Source organism: Anas acuta, chromosome 20, assembly GCF_963932015.1.
Source record: "Anas acuta chromosome 20, bAnaAcu1.1, whole genome shotgun sequence".
NCBI lineage: Eukaryota > Metazoa > Chordata > Aves > Anseriformes > Anatidae > Anas > Anas acuta.
The window spans coordinates 11,407,497-11,430,458 of record NC_088998.1 but is presented as its reverse complement, the minus strand read 5'-3'; the positions used below and the strand labels follow the sequence as shown (position 1 = coordinate 11,430,458).

Genomic DNA, 22,962 nt, shown 5'->3' with positions numbered 1-22,962 from the left:
CCTGCCTCAGATCCTTACGTGCTGTATTAATCCATATACGAAAATCTCTTTTAATGAGGAGTGATATAGTTATGAACTCTCCAGGGCCATAATTAGAGCAAACTAATTGAAGTTGTGTTTTGACACACTTTCCAAATTCACGGGTACTGCATGACATATTCACAACACCGCCGCGCACAGCCATGGCGACAGCAGAATCATTAGGCTAATAACGCTTATTTGCATTCTTATCATGCCAGCAGCATGCCGTTAAATACTGCTTCAACCGGTGCTGGGTTACTCTGAAAGTTTCCGCTGAAAGATATTAACAGTAATTATTAGTTCTTTAGTGGAATCTCTGATGTTAAGGAACAGCAACTCACATTAACTATCCTAATGCTTTCCTTCTGAATTGTCAGAGAAGTAGGTTTTGTCCTCCCTGCTGAATCCAAGCGACGGGGTGGGTTTGGTGCCGTCTGCCCCTTAGGGAGGAGGGATGCCTGCCCCAGCAAGGCTCACGGCAGGATTTCAGGCCTGTTCTCACCGAAGCTGAAGTGAAAAGCCCATTGTTTCCACATGGATTAAGAGAGAGATCATTACAAAAAATATTTTTCCCCAACATATTATAAATTTCCAGATAATTTAGGATGAAACAGCCACATTACCATAATTCAGGACAGGTTAGATTTAATTACTCAATTTTAGTTTTTCTTTTATTCATTAAATCTATGGAACGCATCTACATACAGCAGCAGCAGAAGGACATGAGAGAGATCCTTCAGATGCTAGCAAAAGAGGTTTGAGGTCTGCACACATTATGGTCACTTTTTGACTGTTTCTAGAGAGAAACTTGCACAAAACAGGCTCAGGAATGCCCAACAGTTCCAAGTAAGTTATTAATAACTGTCTGCATGAAGGTGATGAACTGCTTTTGAAGTCAGGCAGCAAGTACTCATAAAAAGTAACAAAAGATCATAAGGGGAAACGCCAGATATCAAAGGATGCTTCATAATTCACATAAAAATATCAGCAATGCACAGCAAAAGAACAATAGTAAGGTTTTGGTTTCCAACTGGATTAGACAAACATTGTAGAGAAATCAGGCAAAACCTTAAAAGCTGCCCCACATTGTCAAATATGTTAGAAAGCACATTGCATGCTACAGAACTGGGTCTGCTCTGTTCTTTGATGTACCACCGCCATGATTGCAATTTATTCTAAATGAAGAACAGTGCCACAGATACTGTAAAGTCTCACAGAAATATCCCGGAATAAAAAGAACCTTATCTTCCATCATCAATGGATTATGCAAAGATCGTATGCCTCACGAAAAACTGAGGCTAGAATGATTAAACACATTCTAAGCTGCAGAAAGCTAAAAACACACCTACAAGAAGTTAATGTCAGGCTGTACTTTTCAAGAAACATAATCTGACTTGAAAGCTTTGCCTACGGGCAGAGGAAAAAGCCCATTTCTAAGAAATGAGCTGCTAGTGTTTCGCTGACAGAAATCAGAGGACCTCTCCATGACCACTCACTTTACCAGAATGTATTTTCCAAACTGTAGTTTACAGAAAATGGCACAGCAGATATCTATGGCTCCAGCAGCGTCCAGAATCCCATCTACAGTATTTATTCACAGTTCTTAACTTTTACTGTGCTCAGGCATTGCTATGCCAGAACACCTACCTCATACCCAAAAGAACTGCAGTGAAAAACAAAACTGCGAGGCAAGAATCACCTCGGGTAATGGACTTCATTCCAGACAATCTATTCTAATCGTGTAAACCAAATATTTAAATACTTTCTAAAACCTTACTGACCCTTTGCCTAAAACAAGCAACATATGGGCTTTGCAAGCATTTCATCTCATTCCAAACTACTAAAATATCCTGTTTCCCAAAAAATCAATGAGTGCTCGTGGTGCCAGACTCAGATTTTATAAAAGACCGAACACATGAGAGAATGAAAAAGGGAGCAAGTGATTCTTTCCACTTTTAGATTTAAGCACTTCATTTTCCCAGCAGCAAGAAGGGAAGAAGGCCTGTCTGCAGCATCCTTACCCAATGCATCACGCAGAGCCTGCCGCTGCACGTCCCTCTCCCGAAATGACCACGCCTCGAAGACAAGGGAAGATGATGTTACGCTACCCTGTCAGAACGAAAGCACTCACCAGCTGCACGGAACGAGGCCCGATGATGCTAACAAGGGAGCATGATCTACTGCAGACCAGCAACCCAAAATGTGAGGCTTAATGCAGAACGAAGCTCCTGCGGCTCCCTCTGTACCGGGATTAATTTAGAACAGAGAATTTAAGTAACTAGGATGGAACAGCTGCCAAACAATAGAAAAAGCCCAACAAGTTTAATTTACACTGCTTGAAAGTCTGAGCTGTAGCCCATTAAATTGTTATAGGCAGAGGACTGCATCAAAGAACTAAGACCTCATACTGTAAGCATGAAGTGCTTATGAAGTGGTTGTCTGAGATGAACAGCGCAGCGTCTCTGGAGGCTGCGGTGGGATGAGAGCAGCTTTCCACATCCTTCACGAGCTGCTCTCTGGAGTCAGGAGTTTTCAGATAATGAAGCAGTAGGGAAAAATTGCCAAACAGCAGAAATACTCCAAAAAGATAAATTACACACAGCGCAGGTTTCCTGGGCTGGGTTTTTAAATTCCATCAAATTACTCAGAAGGAAGCCCAAGATCACAGGCCCATGGAGAAGTGTCTCCGACCCGAGCATCGCTGCCTGCACCTGAGGCTGGCGCCACCACGGCACAGCCCCAGCACCTCCCTACAGAACCTGCTAAACAAATATTCCACATAAAGACTCATTTGGGAAGAGCACGTTGTCAGCGCTTCGCCAGTAATAAATAATGACAGTCCAAACACTTTCCTAAAAGCAATAAACTCGAGAAGTGTTTTGGAAAATGGTGAAAGTGATTGATTTAAAGACGGAAATATCTGAACACAACCACATACACTTCAGGGTGAAAGCACAGATTACAAATCAACAGTGGCAGAGATCATATTAAATAGCAGACAACATAGATGTTTTAGGGAAAAAATGCTCAATTCCCCCACAGGGCTTATTTAACAACTAAGTACATAGCTTCTTTGAATGAATACCTCTGGCTCAGATATAACGACCCTACGCTACACCCTAAAGAAGCATGCCTTGAGGAATATTACCATACCTGGAACAGGGCTGTAAAGAATAATGATTCATGATTCTAAGGATATTGAAGCCTCTTCAGTCAGAGCACTCCCCAAAATTTTTCAATGCATCTTCAAATTCAGCTAAATCAAACTTTTCCTAACCACAGTTAATGTCCGCCTTTCTCAACTGATGCAAGGCATTCTTGTGCCTGGAAACCACTCATATTGTTTAAACATTTTTTCCTAATCATCGTTTTCTGCCACTAAAACATACTGGACTATGACCAATTTTTGCACGTCTTCATCCAGCTGAGTTGGATGCAAGCCATATGGTCAGTGTAGTTTCATAACAAATTCCTTATGTGAAACAGACTCTGCAGAAACGTATGCCAGCACTCCTTACCCACTCAAACAACCCATCAGGTTCAGACTTGCACAGCACACACACATCACATACATTTCAGCCTGAAATGTTGCTTCTTACTGTAGGAACTGCAGTGGATCTACGGAAAGCACTACTTCCAAGGTTCAGCTCGGCGTTTCAGTCTCATTGATTGTCACCCATAGCTACTGTGAAGCCCTTGTTCCATCCCAGCCCTTGTGCAATCCTTGGCCTCTTGTAGGATAAACCGTGTAAGAATTAAGAATATTTGGCTCTATTTCATGACACAAGTGTTCTGAGCATTCAAGCCACAGAATCATTAAGTTTGGAAAAGACCTCCAAGGATCATCTGGTCCAACCCCTACCACCAAATGTCACCCACTAAACCATGTCCCTCAGCACCATGTCCAACCTCTCCTCAAGGACGGTGACGCCACCACCTCCCCGGGCAGCCTGTTCCAGTGCCTGACTGCTTGTTCTGAGAAGAAATTTCTCAGAATTTCCAACCGAAGCCTCCCCGGCACAAAGAATGGTCAAGGAATCTATTTTATTAGTTGTAAATTAGTTTAACTTTAGAGCGCTTTTGATGAAACGTACTGGAAAATGAATCTCCATCAAGAACAAAGTACTTTGTAGAAAGGATCAAGCTGTCAGAGCTTTCACTGGCAGGTTTCTCAGAGTGGTTTCCAGTCAAACCAAAAAGATCCACCCCAACAGACTCCTTATTTGATAGACTCTCATTCAGAGGAGGGACTTTAATGGAAACCAACCACTCTGCTAAAGCATCCTAGCCGTCAGGCTACCAGCAGTGTCTGTCTCCGGTCCACGACAACTTCACGAAGTCTTGGCTTTGCTCCTCACCAGAGGAGGAAAGTGAAGCCTCAGAACCTTCTGCTCTACAGACTCTCCATGAAATCTCTTCGAAACACCTTAAAGAAAAAGCTACGAGCTATTTCTAAATACTATCATTGCTGCTTAAAAGCCAGGAAGGTACAGGGCTTCCCACTTGCCTTCAGTCAGCGCACCGCGCAGAGCAAGCCTGGCCCCTCGTCACCCCGAGCGCAGGCCTCGGACACGCGGGCTGGCCGGTGCTGCTTTATTAGCTGCCACCCACTGCACATCGTCAGCCTCCAGCAGGAAGCCACACACTGATCACGTTCCAAGCTCACACGACAAAGTCCAAACAAGTCAATCTGAAAATCAGACTTCTCTGCCCAGAAAGGAAATCCTTACATTCCTTGCATTAAACTCCACTGGGAGCAAAGGAACAGGAGCAAATCATTTCCCTGTTCTTAGGCAAAGTAGCTAACTATTTAAGGGGTACGTGGGAGAGCGGTAGGAATATTTACACACCCTGCTCTTATTTTGGGGGTTATGCCGGGTAGCTACCTCCCGATCCCACGGGTTGCAGCACAGCCCCAGGTCCGTGCTCCTGCCAGATCGGTGCCGCGCAGAGCCGAGGGGGGGGAGCTGCAAGGGGTGGGAGCTGCAGCACAACTCAGCTGCTCCCGTGGCTCGTTAACTGTGCTGATAGGCAGGAACTGCAGGCACAGCAGGCATAAGCTGGGGCCCAGTGCCCAGCCCCTCTCTCTGTGAAAGCCCTGGGCACCCGAGAAGAGGCAGGGATGGGACAGGAGCACCGGAGCCTTGTCCAGCTGGACCCCCGCCAGCACCAGCAGCTCAGCACCTCGCTGCCACAGGGCTTCCTCCACCAGCTGCCCCACGAGCTGCCCAGCACCCTGACCCCTGCCGCAGCCTTCCTGCTCTCCGGCCGGAGCCGACCACACACCAGCTCGGCCGCCGCTCGTCTCCACTGCGGTGGCTCTGGGCAGGCCTGCATGGCCGGACGGGGGCACCCTGAGCATCCAGCACGCGGGGCTGCCTGCCCTCACCGCCACTGCGGTTTTCCATTAGAACAGGGTGGAGATGTGCCACGGGCATCCCAGGAAGGCCGGTGGAAGCGGTTGGATCTTCAAAGAGCAGGAGGACCAAGTGCCGCGAGCCCAGCCACGGTAACACACGGCGTGAAGCCAATTGCAGCGTGATCTTCCTCCTCTCTCCCTGGTACGCCATTAACCTTTCAGATGACAGCCCTGCAAACTAAATGACTGAACAGTTCCCAGGGTCAGCGCGAATCTACATTTTCAAAACCTGACATCAACAAGTAAAAGTTGTGACTGAAATCCTGGTCTCTCCGAGAGGAAGATTAAACGCCTGTGACACATCATCTGCAATCAGAGCGCTCAATTTCCCAAAGTATCTGTCACAGATTGATAACATCCATGCAAAAAGTTAAGTGCAATTATGTCTGTCACTGTAAAACACACTTCAGCAGCACTGACTGACATCTTGCTTGCAGCTGACAAATTGTGAGAGGACCGTTTGAATGACGGCAGCAGAGGCTCCTACAGCACCACGGGAAGGGATGTGAGCTGTACCCACACACCAAAAATCTGCATGGGCTCACAGCACTGCAACAGGAGCCATCGCGTAGGCAGCTGCGGAGCAAAGTGGCTTGAGGTTGGTGCCACATGCATTTGCTGAAGAGAAGGACTTGCTCACAAAAGGCTCAAAGCGGACTTGTGATGAAGAGGAGAACACGTCATTAAAACCCTCCTCTGGCTTATTCCCGGACAGAGCTTGAGCCAGTGAGGAGCTGAGCCCTAAAACACTGCTCAAATGCTTGCAACGTGTATTTTTCCAGGTCCCCAACACATGCACTGGCAGTCAGTGATAGGCTAGATGAAATAAAGGTATGCAGAAGAACCTGTTATTAGCACCTCTTCTTTTGGGGGGGCTTACCTACTTGCTCCCCAAAGTGATGTCCCAGTGTAGCACTACCACCAATTTTTACTGGAGAGTGCAAGCCTCAAACGCAGACGCACCGAGGGAAGTTACTCTAAATCCTCACTGGTGACTCAAGTCAACAGAAGCAGTTCTTTAGCAGCAGCCTTCTAGGATGGGAAACTAAAAACGCGTTTCTCCAGGCTGCCATTAGTGCCAAGAAGCCATTGCAAAATTTGGAGAGAAAAAATAGTAAAGCAGCTTGATGCCCTGCACAACGGCACGGTTATGTTCCACAGTACAGTGTGCAGCCCTCGCTGGGATGCGTGACGGCTGCAGTTAGAGACCATTAAGCCAGATGCCTGTAGTATTAAACACCAAGGAGAAGAAATGGCTGGAAAATAACATATGCAGTCCAGCAAGAATATCAAACAAAGCTTCCCCTTGTGCAGTTCTGATTGCGAGCCATAACCCCACGACACAGCAGAGGAAGCAGCATTGCTGACGCACAGCGAGCTGGGGAGGTCAAACGTCTGACACACAACAAAACCCTGATGTGCGGCCATCCACTGCCATCAGCGGCTTGTACCGCGGGTCAGCGGAGGGAACGTGGCTGACAGAAATAAGGCTCTCAGCGAGAAGTTCTTCCCTGCTCTCTGGTATGGTTTACTTCTTTAGTTTATATCCAGTGTTGACAATTATCCCGAAGCACCCAAGCACACCATCTTAATTTAAAACTGCTTATAACGCTAGCCAGCAACTGAATAGCTTAAATACCTGACCAACCTAACAGCTGGATCTCCACAGAGCTCTGCTCTGCTCACCAGGTTTGTCTTAGCACTTGCAGTAGCAGAGTTACTCACTGCAGTTCCTGTCAAAATATATCCACACAGAATAAAACGGCAAACTGGCGACCACTGTAATCTCCTATCTCTATGGTGATGTAAAAATAAGAGGTTACTTGTGACTACAATCTTCCACAAACATTAAACTTGAGTAACATCGCATTGCTGATATAGTATTAGAAAAGGCTTTTCAAGTAGCATGTGTTTCCCGTAATAATGAAATATTTGCAGGATGCACCTTTTTATATATTTCTATTTCTTAAAAAATATATTGGATAATAAATAATCAGAGTAAAAATCAGACATGAAAGATGCTTTGAAAGATCAGGCGGGTGGTGTAAAAGTTACCTGTAAATCATGCACCGGGCACGAAAGTGGAGCTGGCTACAGACAGGTGGTTTTTACTAGGAGGCATTAATGTAACATTCAATTATTCCACTGCATGCTGGCTGTTTTAACTCAGCCAAATTAGAATACATTTTATATTGACTATTTTGACATTTGCTTTATTTGGCAAGTAAAACAAAACTGATCCAATTTCCCTGCAGCCATTGTAAACCATAAACTGTACAACAAGAGGTTATAAAATATATAAGCCTTGTAAACACTTCTTTTCAGACTGTCGCTGATGCTCTGAGCTCTAATTTTGGCCCTGTTCCCAATAGCTCTGAAGCTGTTCTACAGCCTTCCCTGCTTGGCCATAAAGTGACCCTTCCACGCTTAGTGATTAAGGACTGCCATCGATATTCTCTTGCTATGATAATTTTTCTCTTTATTTTGGAAATATGCCCAAGCAGGAATTTCTTGCAGACAGAAAACGAAGATCTGCGCTCTAATAGTCATGACATCTCTTTCCCTGATCTTGCCTACCCTTTGCCAGCATGCAACTTATCACCTACTCCTGACACGGTACAATGAGCAGTCTGCTCTGCATATTCAGTGTCTACTGCAAGACTAGAGTATAGTGGTCTAAGAAAAAAAAAAGGGGGGGCCAGCACTTCAAACCATGAGTGGACTGATTTTGGAGAACGAGCAAAACTTGTCTCCCTGTGCATGAGGGACTGTACGAACAGTTCTCCCTTTCCTTGGTCAAGGAGTGGGAAGCCAGCTTGGCTACTACAGTTCTCACCTGTTCTGCAGGGTAACCCACGTGTGCTGGGAAGCTACAAAAATTTTACACAGTACAAAACAAAGAAAAGGTGTAGCTTTCTGACTGTTTCCGTTCCTACGAAGGCTTTTTTTTCCCCCTGACTTCTTTAATCGTATGCCTTTGTGCAATGACAATCACAGGAACTTCCAATTAGGCAAACACTTGAAAGAATGACTCATTCCCTCACTATCAAATCAGACTACATAATTATCTGAACAATTTGAATAATTATTATTTTAATTTAATTATTAATTTTTGATTAAATTCTTAATTATAAAATTAATAAAATTTATAATTTCATGAATCGATTTAATCAATAATAAAATCAAATTTATAAATCAATTTAATCAATATAAAATTTATAAATCAATTTATAAATTATTTATCAATTTATAAAAATATTTTAATTATTAATTTAATTCTTTTAATTATTATTATTTGAATAATTATTATTAGGTGTGCCTTTAGTCTAGAGTCCACCATGCAGGTGCTTTGCAACAATATGCCACGCTGCGTCAAGCAGAAGATGCTGGAAAGCAGAAAACTCACCTTGGCAGGTTAGGAGCTGGTGTTGAAGACGGTACTGGGGCAGGAGCAGCAGGTTGTGAAGACTCATGGTTGCGGGGAACTCTGCCCATCCGGTACCAAATGCCCATGCTGTTCAACTCCCTGTGTAGTTGACACAAAAGTCATTAATGCTGTGAGCACATGCTGCACACATACACAATTAGGAAACAGATAAATTTCACAGACACCTTGGATAGCAAGAACTATCTTAATCATGGAAAAAAGGGTTAGTTACTTCCCACATCAAACTCAGTAACATTTGTATTTACCTAAATATTTCCAATGATGAGCTTCATCTCATAAATGACTACTTCCCAATTACAGGAAAAGAAGATGCTTGGCACAATCACAAATATGGAAGCAGCTTCTAGAGCGAGGGGTACCTACCCTATGAACGTGTACTGAGGAGGGGCTTGCTTAGATCTACTCAGGATTCGAATATCACAGATTGCTGCCTCTGTAGAATCTCGAGGGATGAATTTAATGCACAGCCTCTTCTTTCTGAAAGCTACTTCTTCTGTAAAAACAAAACAAAACAAAAACAACAGAAGCTTTTTTTTTATGCAAGACAAGGGTATAAATATTATTTATTGTCTCTCCAGATATTTGGCAGATAATTACAGCAGGAACCAGAGCCAAAGGACATATATGTCAGAAAACCAGACAGTGCAGTGCCATTCAACGACTGAAGAAATTTTCTATGAGCTCTCTGTACATTGTGCAGGAATTGTTACTGGGCACTGTGATAAACCAATACCCCCCACTTCCCTTTGTAGAGAAGATAAGGCATCACGCATGCCACAGCACACTGCACTAGGGAACAGAAGTGGCAGGTGATTTTCCCACTTCCATGTGCTTCTCATATTTGCTTCCTCTTTCCAAAGCAGCGTTTGACTCACTGGCCTGGATACCTAAGTATTTCTCCTACAAGCACTGCCTCTGGGAACATACCTGGAAGCTGCTGACACAAGTGGACAGTTTGTTCCGAGAAGTGCTTCCAACAGCCAAAGCAGGCAGAACACTCACAGAGCGCTGACAGGATGCGAGGTTTGGAGAGGTGACTTCTGCTAAGTGCTAACAACCTCTCCTGACTCCCTCAGCAAGCACTGAAGCGATACTTCCACTACATCTGCCCTGGTGTCTTTGCAGGGTTAAAACCGGGTTTTAAAAGCAGAATTGCTGGGATCCCCAACGGGGTAACTGGGCTGTGCTGACCTGAGCTCAAAGGGCAGATGAATCTCCTGCATGGTGCCTTCTTGCTGTGTGTCACAGAGAAATTTCACTTGTTTCTGTGCCATTCATTGTAAAAAACTAAAGCCCACAATTAAGGCTTATCCGTACAATGAGTTCATGTATAAGCCTACTACCTGTCTGCATGCAGGTACAAACTACGTTCAGTTACGGGTCAGTTGCACAACAACGTGGTACTGGCACACTGACACAGATTTGCTCCACCTCACCCTAAAAATCTGTGGGACTCTCAACGTGAGCAGGGTGAGGTTTCCATCTGTGAACGCAGACAACTGAAAGACACGACAGAAGCTCTTACTGATAAAGTGGAAAAATCAAAAGTGCAGACACTGCATGAAAGTCTGAAAGCAACCAACAGGTATAAACAAGCACTGGGAGAAGAATAAAAGCCCTCCGGTTTAATATGAGTAAGTATTCTCCAGTTTAAAAATATGCCCTCACTTGAACAGATGGTAAGCAGTCCTGGCTCTGTAGGCTCCTGCTGTTTCGTAATCTTTACCTTGGAGAAAGCAATTCATCCTGGCCTTTGAAGCCTGCTGTCAGACCAGCACCAACAAACACACAGGCAGTGTGAGGTGTGTCACAGTGCAGCACCCGTGCGTGCCACGTCAGATTAACAGTGACGCTTTTTAGAGATATTACATACCTACATCCCTGAACTCTAATCCTTCTGCTTTGGGAAGCCAGGGCTTCTGACATACCTAGAACAGGTCTAAGGAGTCCAGGGCTTAAGGCTTCCGCATCTGAAAATTTTGTCAAGAACCACCAAAGAATGCTATCTTTAATGTATTTATTACAAGTCATGCACCATTAGAGAAGAACATAGAAAAACGTATAACCAAAATATTTGGCTTTAACCAAAATTAGTGCCTCTTACTCAACTTTCACAATATGTGTAAAGCTGAGTACACTATTTGCTTTTGTCTTTGGTCTCTTTCACACTTGGATAGAGCCAGCAGTCTGTAGCAAATTTGGTTTAAGAGCTAGATCCATTAATTACTCATGCTTAACCACAGTTAATTTTAAGTAAACATATTATATACAGACAATCAAAATGTGCTCAGTCATGCTAACGGAGACAGGGATATGCACCACTTCATTAATACAGACAGTGCCACTGCTTTAAAGATTGTACGGGTTGCAATTCAATGCATTTTAAATTAATTACAAAGTCCCTTCTCACCTCTCTACCTGGACTTCTACAAAAGCTACGCTAACAGCTGACAACTGTCCAGTTCTCCCACAGGTGTGAATCTCCCACGCCACACGAGCTAAGGAATTCTCCAGGCAAAGGGGATGACCCGTGGGCTCAGTAACGGGCTGCAGAACCTTTCACTTCTGGGTTACAGGTTCCAAACAGAACCAGGTCAGTAGCGACTGAAAAATGATCCTCCTCTGCTGCAGATCTGGATGAGTTACCCCCTGCAAAGCAGGCCCACACACCTCCTTTCTGTTCATAACCAGCCTGGATTTCTTTACTGGCAAGAACTGGTACCAGCCACCTACGCTCCCGCGTGGTAACCGTGCACTCAGCAGCAGCACCCGGCGCTGCGCAGCCCTCCCAGACAGCTCCCACAGGGCTGGCCCCAGGCTGCTTCGCACCAGGAGCCAAGAGCGCTCGCTGCCTGCTGCAGGCTGGGCTGTTGTGACCAGACACGGCTCCAGCTGCTGCTGCCACAAGTCTCAGAGGATCGGAAGACCCGTTCACGAGCAGTTTGCTTAAATGCTGCAGGAAAGCCATTCTGCCCTGCAGAAACGAGGACAGTATTTCCCCTGGATGCCACACTTGTGGCTTCTCTCAGCAAGCTCAAACATAACCTCAGCACCGCCTGCCAAGACCTGGGCTTCTGTTTGTTTGCAACGGGTGGTGAAAGTCACGTGTGCATGAGCACAGCCCCACGTGCAGCCACTTTCCTTCTCGTTCCTGTCTGTGAACACCCCCCTCACAGCAGCTCTGTTCCCATGAGGCCCAGTTTGCCCTTGGGAAGAGGAAGAATAAACTGTTCCTTCCTGTGTGAGCGAGCGAGCTGGTGGCAGCCAGGCAGCAGCATTAACAAGCCTGGAGAGCACAGGAAGAGCTACCCCTGAAGATGCCCCCCAGAGCAGCACTCGGAGCATCCCGCTGCCCTGCACCACCCCACGGCGCTGCAGGAACCGACACCAACTTACGTGTATCAACGGTCTCCTGGATGGGGATGAAGCCCACAGGCAAAGTGTCCTTTATGTCAATGAGCTTCATATCAACCAAGACGTTGCCTAAATGGCTCTTTGAAGAGAGAAAAGAAACAGTCAGCGATTACAACGTGATCCAGTTCAAACCCAGCTTTTATCCCCTTCTGAGCCCCAGGGTGCCTTGTCATCGTATCTGGCCACAGAAACAGGCAAGGAGATACCACGGCAACACCTGGACCTGTCCTTCCCCAGAAACTACAGAGACTGAATAGGAAATACCAGGCAGCTTTTGGCATTCACAGATTCAGCCGTCTCATCCACAGCTGCACTCCTGGATCCTCAGAAGAGGAACCCAACTCTTCCTTTTTGAAAGCACGGCAGCTCAGGGTACCAGCTCCAGCACCCCACCGGCTACACAGGTAACTTCACTGCTCGCTGCATGAGGAGCTCAACGCTTCTGCGACAGCGATGGCAGAAAGCATTGCGGAAAGAGGATTCTTGCAGACACAGCCAGAGTCATTACATGCATTAGCTAATTAGTGCTGAACAGACACAGTTCTAGCTCCAAGCTCAGGCGTGCTCCAGAAGAGCAGGCCATTTGGAAGGAAGAGCTTCATTTAGAGTCCGTATGAATTCTGATCTGATGCCTTGCCCTGTTAATCAAGGCTTGAAGAGCTAAAAATACAATTCAGAACGACAGCCTCCACGATTGTTTAGAGACCAGATTTTCTTTGCAGTTCTCGTTAAAGCCAACATTGCTCCCAGTAATCTGCATTCACGTGTTGAAGAAAAAGCCCTACACTTCAGATACTACACAGCCTTTACAAACAGAAACGCAACACAAAAAAATTAAGATTTCATCCTAAGCCATCACACTTGCCAGAGTGTTTTACTGTTACTTGTTTCCAGGTACCTCCCTGATAGGTATTTTTTGTCTGGCAGACAAACTATTTCATGCGTATCTCTACTCTCTGGTTATTACTCTGAGCTATCTGAAAACATATTTGAATTTGTAGCCTTTGAACTAAGGGGAGATCAGGCTGGAGTTGATTTTGAGGTTTTGCGTTTCACAGTCAGCTCCTTGCCCCCAGGCCTGCAGCCCTGACCACCGGCACACACACGGCTTGTGTCCCCAGCTCACACCAAGCACCCGAGGCTGGGCAGCCCCCGGCTGCCTCCATCCCTCTGTCTGTGAGATGCACCATTCCAGGTCTCCTAGATGTGACATTTAAATACCCAAAACATCCTTATAATTTGCCAAACATTTTAAGCCGTTGAGAATGATTGTTCTGATAGCGGGACACTGCAGGCTGTCCCCATTGTAAACCAGGTAACTATGCTGCATCACTCTGCTAACATGGTCTTCTAGCTGAGCAGTTCCCACCGTTCTGTAAAAAAAAAAAAAAAAACAACAAACCAACACAAACACCCCCATGCGTAAAGCCTGCAGCCCAAAGAGCAGCAACGCCCGCAGGTCCAGGTGAGCCAGTGCTCTGCTACCTGGGGGCCCCAGGCTGGGTGCAGCCCATCGCAGCCCTGCATGGCTGGGGAAGACCGAGGAGATGGAAAGCTCTGCTGGGCTGCTCTGCACCAGATAAAAAAAAAGCCGCTCATCTGCCCCCCCTCCTCCCAGGCCACACAACCTGCATTTCCAAGCTTCCTGCAGGTGGGGTACTGGGAGTGCTGGTCAGATGTGTGCTCCTTGGGGGCTGGCAGGCTCGCTGCACCATCTACCCAGCATCTCTGCCTCACAGAGAGGTCCCAAGCACACAAAACCTACAGCCTTGAGCAGCGTGAGCTGCACCTTCTGCTGAGTTTGGATAGAGGAGTGTCCTCAGGACAGAACCCACTCACGGGTGTGAGCAGGCTGACAAACCTCAGGAAACCCACCGCCCGAAGAGAGGGAGCTCCCTGCCACCCGCGGTCCCTCCGCAGCTCAGCCCGCGGCTGCTGCCCGGAGCCCAGCAGCACCCACCTGGCACAGGCAGCGAGACAGCCCCTGCGTGGGGCACGGCCGCTTGCACTGCTCCTCGCACATGCGTCTGCTGTGCAGCTGAGACCCCCCTCCCGATCCCCCCCCCCTTTAATTCACTCCTCATAAATACGAAGAACATATTCCCGTGCCATGCTGAGCAGATGATTCATGCCAAAGCCCAACAGGCACTGACTGGGGGGATTTACGCTGTCTCCAGTAGCCAGTAGTTGCTACTATCCCATAATTATTTCTGACAACCTTGCATTTAAGGTAGCCGCAGATAAACTTAATACCCAAACGATCACAAATCTTTCTGTTTAGTACCCTCCCTACCTATCCTGGTGCTATTATTCCTGCTGCTGCAGGTACTAAAGGCTAAAAAACCAGATACTGTCCATCCAGCCGAGGAAGCAGTATTTCCCATGGCTCTGGAGCTTCATTTTAATCTGGAGAAAGTGGAAGGAATAAAGGGCAAATGCTGGAAATAGGCAGGCCCTTGTTTTTCCTGGCAAGATCTGCGATCAGCCTCCAAAGTCACGGCCGCTTTTCCGTTCCCATTGTTGGTAAAAGCACGAAATGGTACCTCCATACCCTTGACAATTGCGTCACTGTGAATATCCAGAATACCAAGAAAAGCAGAATTACCCACTAGATGGAGTGCATTCATTGTAGAATTAAATAGCTCCTCCAGAAAAGAGGAAGTCTTCACACTACCCTCAACTGAAAAATTAAAGGAACACAGCAGAAGGCGTCAGGCTCTCACTGCACATGGTCTCCCCCCTTCCACAGGAGATGTGGGCAGACATAAGCTCATTTCTGATCACTGGCAGTTGTTTAATAGCCATACTAGAAGACTGCAAATATAGGGTGGTGTAAGCACAACGTAGACAAATTTTCAAGAATGAACACAAAAAATAAGGAAAAATGTAATCCTACAAGAAGACAGGTGTGATACCCCTGGACTCAGAAACTAACACTTCCTTTGTCAACATTATCTGCAGCATTTATTTCTCTGTGTAATTAGAGCTAGAAATCTAACAGGATTTGGAACATGCAGCACCCATTGCTAGTGTAAGAGGGGTGCTGAACTGTAAACACTCACTCTTCTGCTGGTTTTGTTACAGATTTCACCAGTGATTTCCTTCCATGAAGAACATAAACAAAACACAAATATCTGGCCATTGCAGTTTGCCTCCTTAGTCACCAAAACACAGTTAAATGCCTGCTTGAATTATAACTGGCTCAATAAAATGAATCACCTTGTGGGTAAGAACATAGCAGGCACAGATACAAATCATGCAGACACTCAGCAAACGGACTTACATTTTCTTTTGAAAATGATCTTGTGAAGCACAGGTATCGCGTGACCTTGGATTTAAATAAGCCATCTTTCCAGAGGTCAGCATCCAAGCCATCTGCTGTTTGTGCAACCTGGAAAGAAGAGACAGAGGGAGAGAGGAGACATGTGAGCCAAGATAAAGTTAATGTATGTGCAGGACTACTTCTTCAGACCTCTTCTAATTAACAGCAGCCTGAACTCTCACAGCATCTCATTATTTCTTCACAAGGTGCAGTGCAAAGAACTTCCAAGAGGAGGTATAAAAAAAGTTCTAGAAGTGCTGCCGCTTGGGAGTCCATTGATTAAAGATGCTCTGACAAAAGCTGTTCTAATGAGGAAACAGCAACTTGGCTGCAGTCTCCAAACAATAGTTAGCAACAGTCAGCACATGGAGGCATTCATTACCACCACAGGTGCCGGGGCACGCTGCAAGGAGGGCTCCATCCCAACAAAGCCCACGGCCGTCTGCAGAGCGATGGCCCCGGGGCTGACCAGGAGCCACAGCCACTTCTCCTGACAAAGGCCAGAACAAGAAGTACTCCCACAAAAGTCTTTAAGCCTTTCCTTGTGATTTCACACGATTTAAACTGGATTAAAAAGTCACTTCAAAGGAGTGGTGACACTACAACAGTTACAGCAGAGAGGCAACTCCAAGCCCTTGTGCCACTCATCCCACTGCCCGACTGGGGCTGCTGCTCTGGAGCACCTGCATTTCGCTCCCTCGGGAAGATGAAAAACTCGGGTATGTCGCTTTCATGCCTCAATTTCCCTTCCTCTTATGAAGGCTTTGCCCTGCACACACAGCAGAGCTCTGGAGCTGACCCATCAGCACAGGGCACAGCCCCTGCTCTCGTGGCACAAGAGGTGCATCTGCTGCCTTCCCCCGACCCACAGCTCCCCAAGCAGCAGACCCCCACTGAAGGCAGACCTAACTGCATTCGCTGCCTTCAGGCCCACTCCCAGACACTGCTTCTCCCCAGGGCAAACTGGAAGCAAGCTTGCAAGCCTTCATCAGCAGAAAACATCTGAGTGCAGGATCCCCACGAAATTCACCCAGACAACAGCCGATGCTGCTTCCCAGCGTGACGCCAGTTTACCTGCCAACAGCTTCCACACGTTCTCTGTGCAGGTGCAGACGTTTCCAGGACTCCCTAAAGGAGGTAACAAGAGCGAGCCCCGGGTCCCAGCACAACCCGGCTCCGGGTGGGACCGTGCCAGGTCCCCCGCCGGCAGGGGGGACAGGGCAGGAGAACCAAAGGCCACAGCCTCAGCTTGCTCTCGCCACCAGCACAGCAGCGAGGCTAACACGGGAGCACGCCCTGCTCGGCCACCTTCTGAGCTTCAGGAGAGGCTTCAGGAGCTCACGACGCTGACAGGCCCACCGCTAAGAACACCCGTAACACCGTTATGCCTTACGGGGAGAAAGCGATGAGCAGGCAAAGCAGGGCCAGGAAAGTAAACTCCAGGGAAAATAATCTGTTAACTACCAAAAATTTGGTATCACTGCAAAAGCTGGGAGTTACGTGTTGAGCACTGAAACACGCGATGAATGCTCCCAACAAGCCGCTTAAAGACTTACGCTGCACACGCTCAGCTCCAAGCACCACCTCCCGAGACACAGCTCAGCAAAATGCCTCATCTCAGTGCCCCCCTCACAGAGGGAACGTGGCCTGCAGGCCGACGGCTGCTTCTAGCAGCCCAGGGGAAAGCCCTGGGCACTTGTGCACCTCAGCAGCAGTGCCCTGTGAAAGAACGAACACCTGCAAGCAGCCTTCGCCATTCCCACCCTGCACGCAGTCGTCCCAACAGCAACCGCTGCTCTCAGGATCTCTGCAGAAGAAACAAACGTGTGCACAGAAGGAGTAAGGCAGGAGAAGACGCCACCTCCCAGCTGAATCACGGCACAGGCCCGAGGCACGACCAGTGCTCGGGGCCGGGCGCTGTTGGCAGCCGGGGCGCTGCCAGGGGCCCTGCCCCAGCGGGCGCCGTGCCCGCGGTGGAGACGAGGCAGACAAAAACGAAACACTTAAAATCCACACACATCCCCCTCCCCTAAGAGTCAGTCAGTCCTGATGAAAACATTCAGACAACAGACTGATTAAATAGAAAACCACTGACATACTGGGACACGCTGCTTGAATTCCAAACAGTTTGAGGGACTACAACCAAATTTAATTACTTTGTTAACAATATCGTTCAAGTTCTGCTGTTCATTTTCTCCTCCGTTAGGTAGCTTTTTCTTTGTTCCCACATTAAAGATGCTCAAAACTCAACAGGTAACAACAAACCCAGTCTGAAGCTGTAAAAGCAGAGCTACACAGGTTGCTGCCAAATTCAGCTTTGGATTTTAAGCCCTGTAAGTTTTAGGACTTCTGTATGACTTACACCAACAGGTGACTGTTGAGATGGCAGTGTAACACCACGGTTCACACCACCTCCTTTACAGCTAGCTGCCCCAAAGACACCCGATTCTGCCAGCTGAACGGCAGGAAGGCTCCAGCACGGGCGTGCACAAGCTGGCACCTCTGCCTTCCCAGAGGAGGGAGCCTGGCAGTGTTCTGCCCTGACTCAGCACTGAAAAAATCCTCAAAAAGCAGTAACAGAAAAAAAATAAAAACCACATCACAAACCCTTATAGGCAACTACCCTGCAATTCTAACGCCTCAAATCTCAAAGCGGTTGAAGTCAGCTTCCCAGCCAGTCACTGCACACAGCGCTCCTCTTTGGGAAGGTGCTGGGGCTCTCTCCCTGCAGCCCTGCTCCAGCCTCCCCCCGGGAGGGCAGCCCTGCAGAGCTGGGGCCTGAGCCCGAGCCCCTCCGGCACCTCCCTGCCCAGCCAACCCGCTGCCCACCACCAGCGCCGCGCAGTGCGCACCCCGAGCCGCTCCTCCCGCACCGTGCTTAGGGCAATGCAGGTATAAAACAGAAAGCAGCCAGGGCTGAGACCTCACCAGCTCCCACGGGCACGCCAGGCAAAGCCATGCCTGCTGCTGCTGAAATGCAACACTTGCAGGCGCTATCCCCAGCGATTAATCTGAACGCTGTGGCTCCGCACCATCCTGCTGAAGCCTCTTTCCAAGCCTGGAGAATGTAAGCATGCATTAACTTGTCAGAAAACTCACAGGGAAAGAAAACAGAGTAACATAAACAGGAAACGTCTTACATCATCTGCTAGGCTCCTGCAGGCAAGGAGGATCCCCACCACCCCTGGAAGCAGAACCATGCCCGAGCTGCGTGAGGGCAACGTGCCCACGGTGGGGTAACGCGAGAGAGGAAGGATGTGGAGAGACTGCAGCAGGCCTGTCCCAGCAGGATGGGTGCTGAGCAACCCCAGCCCACGTCTTCCCTGCTTCGGTAAGGTGTGAGGAACGTGCAGGATGGTGGAGATGGTGCCCAACACCCTGGCCTTACTGAGGGAGCAGTGGGGGTGGTACTCCCAGATCTGGGCTGGCTCCAGTGTGGCTGCTCCAAACTTCTTCCTACCCCCTTGTCTGCAACGACCACCAAAAGCAGGCGGGAATCCCAGCGTTCACACACTGCAGACGTGTGAAGCGTAGCCACAAGCTCTTCCAGGTCACAGCCCATGCCCTGCTGTCAGGAGCTGTCTGGGCCCAGAGGACCAGGAGGGGTACGGACAGAGAATGAGAGCAGAGGGGGCAGGGACGGGCTGCAGAGGGAAAGGGAATGCGGAGCTGAACAGCCAGGTGCCTGCCCGCCTGGCACAGCGCCTTGCCAAGCACAAGGGAAGGTCGTTCTCAGAGCTGAAGACATTCCTCAAGTGCACGCCACAACCAGCCGGACACAGAGGAGCGGCACGTGGTATGGAAGGCGTCTCCCAGCCGGCTCCTCCAGCCGCGCAGCGCCCTGCACCGGCATGCTGCTACTGCCAGCCCTGGGCCAGCTCTTCTGGCAAGCAGGCTCCCTGAACTGCCTGCCCCCCGGCAGGGGCTGCCCCCACCCCTGCCCCAGCACCGCAGCCCCAGAGCAACCCGCAGCGCCGAGCTGGCCTCGAGCCTGCAGCGCGGGAACCACTCCTCCCTCCTGTCCCCAGCCCTCCGCCCACCTCTCCTCCCTTTCCTCCCCACCTCTGGGCTCAGTCCTGCCAGTTTGGGCAGATTTTCAGGAATCTACATTCAGACACATTCCATGTGTGTTGGCAAAATCCGGTCCTTGGTGCTTCAGCGATTAAAAGATCTGGAGAAACCTCGAGCCTGGTACTGCTCCGGTCCACACGATGGCCATGTCTCTGAACCTGCTACAGCCTTCACCTCCGCATTCAGAAGAGCGCTTCTGCATGCTTGGTTTTGTGCCTTGAGATACTCCAGGCTGGGTTCCAGAGAGGTTGTGGGGAGGTGGTGCCCCCGCACCCCACGTGCGGCTGACTCGTGCAGAGGAGCCCCTGCCCAGACATCCAGGCAAGAGGGGCACAGCCCCGCATTCACCTGCCCCAGGGGCTGGGCACCAGGACGTGTCGTGACCCCTGGCACAGCCACACCACAGCAGGCGCTGTGCAGGTATCCTGTGAAGGATACCGAAGGCAGTTCCTGGCGGCCCAGCACAGCCCCAGGCACAGAGCCACGCTGCGGCTTCGCCACACACACGGCTGAAGGAGGAAACGTGTGGAAGCCACGCATCAGGTAAAGAAACAGCAGCCAGCAGACACCACCGCTGGCGACAGCAGGGACCACTGGCCCCGGGTCAGAAGAGCTCCTTGTAAACGCAAAGCAAAACAGAAAAATCAGAGGAAAGGCAGCCTCCGCTCTGTGCCCCCCAGGAGAGAGCAACCCACATTCACAAGCATTATTACAACACCGCTGTAATTGGATTAAGCCACAGGAAGAATCTTTTATCTTGTTTAGTTTAAACTGTGCTAGTGCTAAAGTTCCCTATTAAACCTCAGACAGGCTATCTGGGGTGAGCAGCTCTCTGCCCAGCCATTTAGGCAGAATGCAATTCTGTTATCACAACTCTCACATTGTCCCATGCTCCTTTATCAGGGCAAGCAGCTAATTACACAGCCTGGCTCACACAGGTAATCAGCACACAGAAAAATGCAGTAAATGCAAAAACCCCTCCAGGTCTCTCAGGAGCCTTTTCTCACACACACACACACAGACACAGACACACCGCCCCTTATTTCAGCCTGATCCCCTTTCTTCCTTCTCACACCATACAGGGCATCCTGCACAGCGATCCAGCGATTGTACGTGACCCAGAGCTGTAAATGTGTGAGCAAAGCCGCAGTCCATGGGTTTCCACGCTCAGCTACACAAGCTGTGTGACACTGAAAACCCAAGGTGTGATGTAGAGCAGCTGGAGGATACACAAAAAGGGACCACGTCTTCCCAAGCAGTACTCTGCAAGGTCAGCATTTCATGATGTTTCACTGTTTGGGACACTCACTTTATAGGCAAAAAAACAATCACGTTGGTGGCTATACAGCAACCAGTCCAGGGAACAAGCAGTCGTTACGCTGTGTCCTCCATCCACCCATTCCCATGTTCATCTCTACTGTATCCAGCTGCCTTTTCCTGCTGCCCAGCCTCCTGCCAACGCTTAATTTAGAGGTTTGCATTCTGTCCATCAAAATTGCCCTTGCAATTTCAGCTGGTTGTGAAGCTATTTGCTTCCCAATCTGGAGCTTCTCATCATTATCGCGCAGTGCTGATGTGTGGGATTAAACAGCTGATGTGGGATCCATTTATTCAGAGATGTAATTTGCGCGATACTTAGGAATCCTTCAGGATGGATGTTACTAGGATCAGTAAATTTACTTGCCACAGTGGCCAGCTGTTTCTGAAAACCTCTCCTCCAGGTAATTACGCTCCTCTTGGAGCACAGATGAAGTGGCATGACTGCACCCACAAACCTCCACTGAGCAAATGCACTGCTAAGTACCTTGGGCTGAGAGGTGGGCAGCTGGTTACCAAATTACTTCTTCAAACCCGTCTGATGGCAAGCCCTCTGTGGAAGAGATGCTGCTCCCAGCAAAGCCTCATTAATGCAGAACCAAAGCAGTAGCGACAGCAGCTGAAACAGCTCTACTTACTACATCATAACCTGTCGGTGCACGGTTCCGGGATGCAACCACACTAACGCCCGTGATGGGATCCATCGGCAGGTCAGGCAACGCATCGGAGAGGTCTCGCACTTCAGGCATCATGGACTGATCCTGAAAGAAAGGCACAGCATTAAAGGGCTGCTGGGCAGCGCACCTCAGCGGCACAGAGAGCACCCAGAGCCTGCGTGCGTGCATGCCACAGTGCTTGTGCTGCAACACCACAGACTGCCAAGTTAAACACAGGATTAGGCCAGACACACCTTCTGCACCTTCATTTGCTTTTGATAAGAAGGTATGTTTGTGCAATGCCCAACAGGTCTGGAATTTGGGCAAGCAGCCTCTTCTGAGATTAACTTCACTGATTCCAGGACATTTAGCATGGGCTGGTCTCCATCTACCAGTGATGGGAAAACCCAAGTTCATCCCTTCCCCCCCAGATAAAGAGCAAATTTCATCCCCCAGTCAGGCTGGTTGAAGCAGCTCTGCCATTTTAAGCAGCAAGAAATCTGCTGGTAATGGCTTCATTACGAGGTTCCCCGTCCAACACAGGCACTGGGCACAGCGAGGGCTCCCCGGCGAGGCATCAGGCTCACCGCACCCTCCTGAATGCGACCGCCTTCACGTAGCAGCACAGATGTATCTGGCACTATATGCAAATCTCTGCTTGCTGCAGGGAGCGGAGCGCCAGGGGAGCACATGAAGCAACACAGGACGGTCTGATGCAAAGCAGACAGAGGCCTGAGCATCCTCCAGGAACAAGGGAGAAGAGCACTGAATGCTTCAGGGGAAAGAGCCGCAAAGAGGGAGAGAAGCGGGTGAAACCAACCCATTTGGAGAGATGCTGCTACTGGAAGCAGGGGGAGAGGACAAGAGAGCTGCCAAAATAGCTCACTGAGGAGGAGGAGAAGGAAAGGTGCCACTGCCTCAGCAAGTGGTCTCCTGCAGAGGCCGGCAGCCAGAGCCAGACCTCGCAGGCTCTCGGGAAGGACTGCCCCAGGACACTGCCCCCATGCACCTGCAGACAGAAGGGCAGCACCGTGTGTGGAGGAGCACCGCCGTGAGCAGCCAGACAAGCTGAGAACCACAGCTACGTCTCCAGTTCCCTCTTAAGAGCAATGAAACCCAGCGCTTCGAGGCCACGGAGATGGCCAGTTACTTACTGCTCCTAGAAAAGGCAGAGGTGAGTGCTGGTGCCAGTAGGACCTGGGTTTTACACTTCACAGTGCCCAGTCTGAACAAACATCGTGCTGCAGGCGACAAAAAAAGAGCAAGTCTGGGCCCTGTATAAATAACAATGGCA

General features: G+C 48.9%; 1 protein-coding gene across 10 annotated transcripts in view; it reads right to left on the bottom strand.

Annotated features, from left to right (window-relative positions):
• Window positions 1-22,962, bottom strand: part of MVB12B (multivesicular body subunit 12B) — a 65,847-nt gene that overhangs the window by 37,141 nt on the left and 5,744 nt on the right. For 7 of the 10 annotated variants that reach the window (XM_068657383.1, XM_068657382.1, XM_068657384.1 and 4 more), the window contains exons 2-6: window positions 21,651-21,773; window positions 15,586-15,693; window positions 12,285-12,381; window positions 9,252-9,381; window positions 8,847-8,966 (exon numbers count right to left, since the gene is read on the bottom strand). In XM_068657383.1, the coding sequence (XP_068513484.1) occupies window positions 8,847-8,966; window positions 9,252-9,381; window positions 12,285-12,381; window positions 15,586-15,693; window positions 21,651-21,773 (578 nt within the window). Of the gene's footprint in view, window positions 1-8,846; window positions 8,967-9,251; window positions 9,382-12,284; window positions 12,382-15,585; window positions 15,694-21,650; window positions 21,774-22,822; window positions 22,910-22,962 lie in introns of all 10 variants that reach the window. The other 3 variants (XM_068657388.1, XM_068657386.1, XM_068657387.1) reach the window with 1 other exon arrangement.